Genomic DNA, 6,223 nt, shown 5'->3' on the forward strand with positions numbered 1-6,223 from the left:
CATATTTAACTAATCGTAGTTGATAATCCCTTATCTAGGCTTTTAGAGCATGGTAGCTTTGTCTGCTATTGTCTACACGTGTAACGGATGTCTTTTTATTGAGCCGCCGGACTGATAGAATATTTTACCGCCTATCTTCTTCTGCATCATAATTCAACTCTCAAAGACATTTCACAAAAGTCATATCTTTCTTAAGCATCGAGGCCCTGCTCATTCAAATAAAAAAGCAAACTTTTATAATCCAAACTCATTTCACCCCTACATTGTAATACGCTTCTGGGGGTCCATGTCTTTCTTACCTAATCGTGCTCCGTTCTCCCCAAACGCCTTCAATTCCCCAAACCACGAAGTCCATCATTCGCCCGGCCATTCTCTCATTCATCGTGGGCGCCTTGGCCGTGCTGGATTTGACCTTCAGGAACTTGACCAGAGGCTTGAAAGTGATGCCTTGAGCAAACACGGTCCAATAGATCACGGCCAAGGTCGTGGTAACGAACAAAGGAGCCGATGGAACTTTCTACATATACCAGATAGGTTTAATTCCTACGTCGTTGCATGCATACATTCATGTGCGTCATCATATTTGAGCAACTCACTTTCTTATCGATTAGTAGAACCAGGGCAAAAGCCACGGCTCCCCTTAATCCTCCGTACATCATGACAAATTGATCTACCGGCTTTAATTTATGAAGACGGAACCGATTGGCCAAGGCTGCCAGAAGCAGCACACCTAAAAGAGGGAGTGTTGGTGAGGATTGAAAACAATGGGTAAAATATAAATGAGGTCTCTTTGGATCGGAGAAACTGCGGAAATCTCAGTATCCGAAAATTGAAGTGAAATTCAAGCTAGAAACTCTTTTTCTTTTACAAGGACCGGTTTTCAGCGGTATAGGTATGGTTCCGTCTCCGGCGCGCAAAGGAAACCTAACGCCACCATTAGAAATCTTATTTCATGGCGCTGTGTTCACGAGCGGCCGGAGTCTCAGTTTCCAGTCACTCGTGAAGAAAATAGACATTCTCTAACGTCAAATTTGGCTTCAAGGGGTTTAGAGGGAAATTCATACCTTGGAAACCGGTTCTTGTAAAAGAAAAGTGTGTATTCAATAGCGGCAGCGTTGTTTGTAAACAGTTTTTTCTGCAAGTTTTAGTCTCAAAAAGTCAATCAGTCAACACCCAAAACGTGGGGAAGAGAAGCTTGAGCAAGCCCTGCTGGCTCTTCTCTTCGAACTCGACGGCTTGAAATGAGCGAACGCATTCAAGGAGTCTTTACCTTCTCGACTTTCTTCAAGCCTCACTTTNAGCCCTGCTGGCTCTTCTCTTCGAACTCGACGGCTTGAAATGAGCGAACGCATTCAAGGAGTCTTTACCTTCTCGACTTTCTTCAAGCCTCACTTTCATCAACTCCACGCAAAGAAGGCCCCCGCAATTGAATAAATAGCTATTTTGCCCTCTATGGAATCCTGAGATTTGTTTAATCCAAGATTCAAGATCAATTTTCTAAAAATTGAGCTGCTTTATAATACATTTCCTCTCATAAAACCTAGTTTTCCCCCTTAAACTTTTTATGTTCTTAGTTATGTAAACAAAACACCATTGTAGAAAATCGTTATCATATGATCAAAGACTAACTTTCTTTCATTAATTGGCTGGAATATAAGTTACCATCTATGACTGAAGAGATAGTTACTTCCCAAAAGTACCATGACGTATAACAAAACAAAAAAAAATGAGGAAAGGGTATTTTGTGGAAGAAGCAAAGAGCACTCCAATTTTGTAAGGGGACAATCGGGCTGGTGCAGAAAGAACTGCCTGAATGGCCAGCAATTTCTGATCAATAAAGGGTAGACTACAAGCGTAACCAAAGTATCCATCAGCAAAAAGTCATTAAAGCCCAATCTATTGGCACCAATTGAACTAATCTCATGTTTCTATCTCTTCAATCACTCTGCAGTGTAGATTTGGTTGAAAAGAGTCGACATAGTCAAGTTACATTCACCTTGCCTGTTTTTTGTTCCATATGTCAAAGGAAGCCAGGCAAGACCTCCTCGCTCTTCTTTAAATTTGATGGTGTTAGAATACAGACTGAGCAAAAGCTGCTCTCTTTAAGCCTCAGTTTTCTGAACCTTACCCGAGGAAAGTAACACCCGTTGAAAAAAGAGTTATCCGCCAACGAACTATTTCCACAGGGCCCCTCGAATGTTTTCATGAAATATTTGCTTACCTAGAATTCTAAAAATTGTGCACAAGACAATAGTGGTCACTACAAAGATCCAGTTCCATTCATGGTCCGCGGTAACAGCAGCAACTCCCAGAAAAACGAAAATGATGGTTTCGGCCGAGTTGGCCAACATTTCGATGACGCCGTGTAGGACAGTCGAGGACTCATCATTGATATTACGCTCGACGTAATTCTTCATGGTGATTCCGCAGAACGTCAAACTGAGGATAGAACACATAGATTATAAGGACCGATCCCAAGGCAATGGAATAAGACAAGGAAAAAGTGGGCTCTTTGCAGCTTGACGTCAACTTGAGGAGACATTGGCTCTTGAGCAGAACTGTGGGCGGGTCTAAATCTCAGAACGAAATCTTGTCAAGGAAACTTACGCTAAAATGCCAGACATGTGAAAGATTTCAGCTGTCAAGTAAGACATGTAACCGGCAGCCACCACTACCAAAGGCTCGAGAATGTGAGAGAATCTGCTGAATCGTGTGACGAAGGCCGTTAGAAACCCGTAAATGATTCCAATCAATGTTCCACCGCCAGCCACGACAATGAAACTCGCCACTCCTTTGAAGACATCTGTGGTCTCGATATTCTCCTCGCCAATGTCCACATAGGCCTCGAACATATGATAGAGTACCTGGAAAATCCGACTGCCTTTATTACAATAGCCTGGTCTCAAAACTTAAATACAGTACTCTCACAAGCACGTGGTAACTGTGGATATCAATTCATGAAATGGTTCCAAAATACTTACAACTGTGACGGCATCGTTCAGCAATGACTCGCCAAAAACCACAATATTTAGGATATCATCGACTTTGATCTCTTTGAACGTGGCCAATACCGCCACTGGATCCACAGCCACGATTAGCGAGGCAAACAAAAACGTCTCCAAGATCCCCGGTGGGTTGTCCCCATAGATTCCCGTCAATCCCAAGCCATAAATTGAGCCCCCTTAAAGTCGATTTGAAGAGAAGCTTATCATTATATGAGGTCACGGCTCTGGTAAGAGTCAATTAATGCGTCGAGTACCAATGGTGAGCATGTTAAAAATGGTTCCAATCACGGCCATTAGCAAGATCGTTCCCAGATGATCGAAGAACAATCGATTAGGCATGAGATATCCAGCTTCCAGAATAATGGGGGGCAGTAGGTAGAGGAAGAATGTGTCTGGCGACATGAATACGGGCACGGTATCACCCACATAAAACAAAACGATCCCCACCACAATTCCCACCACGATAAGCATGCAAGATTCCGGTATATGGGTGTCCAATTTGGGAACCATATGGAACGCTGAAAGTAACCATGATTGATCAACTCAAGCCAATGTGGATCTAATAGTGTTTGAATAGAGTCAGATTTGGCCTTCAATTTACTGCTAGTTGTTCTTGGGAACAGAGATGATCATACTATTATGGGTTCTTTGTTGTTAACGCACGTTTCCATTTCAACATGTGTGAATGGAAGAGTGACACACTGTAGAGTGCATTTCCAAAAAGAAAACAAATAGGCTTGACTTACCAATCTTGGTCATGGTTGAGACCAAGATCCATAAGGAAATCACAAATGGCAGTTTGACGCGATCAAATTCCACATGAAAGACCTCATACTCGATTTTCTCTTCCTCATTTCGCTCGGATTGGAACACTTGGAGCTTTTGATCTTTGAGGCTCGGGATCAAAGCTGCCTTCGATTGAGATGATCCAACTAAAGAAGATGAGGCCTCAATGTGACCAATTTGGATTGCGAGTAATAGGAGACAAACCAGAAGACCCAGTCCCTGGGCCTTCGAGGATCCATGAATTGAAAATAGACCCATGTCAATAGCACATGGCTTTAACAGGAGCCCTCAATTCGGATTGAACAACGCAAGTAGGATCCTTGTATCTGTTACGACTATCTATCTTGATAGATATCAGTATAAACTAATAGATATGACAATTGAATTTACATATGAGGAAAGATAATAACGTCCGCATTCAAAGAACTTGAGATGTCCATGCAGTGCATGATGAACTGTGAATGTGCATTTTCGTTGTAGCATAGAATAATAGACCTTTTCAAGTTAGCTTTATCAAATTCAGAGGCTTTCACCATCTATCGTTCAAAAAGAGATTTCCCTGAAAATTGGCTTTTTAAGTTAGTGTACTCTGTGAATGATTGCTATAAAGTACGCTGCCACTTGTCTCAGCATTAGACCTGCTGCATTAAACATTGTATGACAAAAAGTAATGGAATGTGTCTTTAATTCATTAATTGAGCTTGAAGTGGAGATCCCCAGAGGAAACTCGTATTCATCAAAAGGAAGAGGAAGAGTTCAATGTTTGTTGAGTTCGCATGATGTCCGCGCATTACAAAGCTTGACAATTTACATTCATTCAAGATTGAAATGTTTTGTAACTCCCAGTGTAAGTGTTAGATGGTAGAAAAAGCTCTGAGGTAAAGCGCCCACTACGGCCAGATTACTGTTTTCTCTATTCATACTGATTATATATCTACTATTGGGCAACATGGTCGTAAATTGTATGCTTAAACCTATTTTCGTCGATAGATAGCGCGTCAAACCAATGTAAACTGACAAAAATAAAGCATATTTTTATTTTGATGCCATATTCACACCTTGACCATTGGATTTTATCTATAAATAGACAATGATTCAGTGGAGTTTTGCAATACCATAGTGTTTGCTTCAAATTTGACACATAGTTAACCTCATTAATCAGAAACTGAGTTACAAAAAAGTTGGGCCAAAACATTGAAGATAGATTTATGCATCAAGAGTAGTATTGATAAAGGCAATAGGGCCACTTATAATTGACAGAGATTACAGTTGGCTAGCTTGTCATAAGTAGGCTATTCGTAAAAGTAGGCTTTTTGACAGCAAATTTGCAAAAAAGTTACCTGAATATGCACAAGAAAAATGCAAAAGAACATGCCAAAATATAGGCAGTGATAGTATCAGGTAGGCAGTAAAGGCTAATCTACCTTCAAGTCAAGTAATATGTAAACAAAAGGAAAGCAGACATTTTGACTTCTGACACTGGGTTTTGAACCAACCACGCATCAACACCTAGAAACAGGTTATGTACCTAGTTTACACTACCTCTTAGACCGCTCAGTTGTTACACTAGCTCTTTACAGGTTAACTTCCGATATCAGGTTTGAGCCTGCAGTACTTCTGGAGAATATTTTTGCAATTTTAAGGCTGCGCAGCCACTTGGAGTGTTTGGTAATAGCTACGTCTAGTACTTCTTTTTGTATATCATAAAAACAAATCTGAGTTCGGCATCAACTCATTAATGATGCCACAGTGTGAGTTTTGGGAATTTTTTTAAAGATAAAGTTGTCATATTATGAAAGAAATTTAAAAAAAAGGTAGCTTGCTTAAATTTGAATTAAAGTAATAATAATGATAGGCTAATTTCTTCAATTCAATCATACATTTTTCTGACCATTTGCCCCAATAGATATTCTGTTATAAATTATGATCAACTTTAGAGAACTTCCACATGTGTCTGAGTCAGGAAAGTTTCAATCTCACTCTTATTCTACAGAAAATTGACGAAGATTCGTCAAAGTTATCATAAAGTGGAACATGCAAGGTTTTTTTGCCGAACTTGCAAAATATGGAATTTGCAAATTTTGGCCAGCCCTATTCATAAAACTGTTAGACGATTTTTCGGTTAATGGATGTAACGCCATCTAGCCTGTCAAGCATCAAAGTTGGTTTCAAGCAATTCACATTTCCTTTTTTGATGGATCGATTGCCGTAAAATAGCCGCTAAAATAAAATACGTACGTGGAACGAGTTTCATTGATGAAAATCTATTTATTTCAAGAAAATGATTAGGACTTCATTTCTTTGTTGCAAATACATTTGCTGAAAATTTCGATTGATTATTTGCAGCATTTAGCCTCACCGGATGAATTCACAACCTTGGACAATTGTTGGAATTGTGGAATATAGAAAGTAATTTAATAGTAAGAATGGGG

General features: G+C 40.0%; 1 protein-coding gene across 1 annotated transcript in view; it reads right to left on the bottom strand.

The window, feature by feature from the left end:
• LOC131885383 (sodium/hydrogen exchanger 3-like) overlaps nucleotides 1–4,108 on the bottom strand; it is a gene marked incomplete at its 3' end in the record, with an annotated part of 5,846 nt that extends 1,738 nt beyond the window's left edge. Inside the window, 7 exon segments of the mRNA XM_059233413.1 lie at nucleotides 300–517; nucleotides 597–730; nucleotides 2,222–2,439; nucleotides 2,608–2,864; nucleotides 2,982–3,181; nucleotides 3,260–3,523; nucleotides 3,752–4,108. Of these exon segments, the coding sequence (XP_059089396.1) occupies nucleotides 300–517; nucleotides 597–730; nucleotides 2,222–2,439; nucleotides 2,608–2,864; nucleotides 2,982–3,181; nucleotides 3,260–3,523; nucleotides 3,752–4,049 (1,589 nt within the window).
• Nucleotides 4,109–6,223: the final 2,115 nt, after the last annotated feature.

The sequence above is a fragment of the Tigriopus californicus genome, chromosome 8, assembly GCF_007210705.1.
Source record: "Tigriopus californicus strain San Diego chromosome 8, Tcal_SD_v2.1, whole genome shotgun sequence".
NCBI classification, from domain to species: domain Eukaryota; kingdom Metazoa; phylum Arthropoda; class Copepoda; order Harpacticoida; family Harpacticidae; genus Tigriopus; species Tigriopus californicus.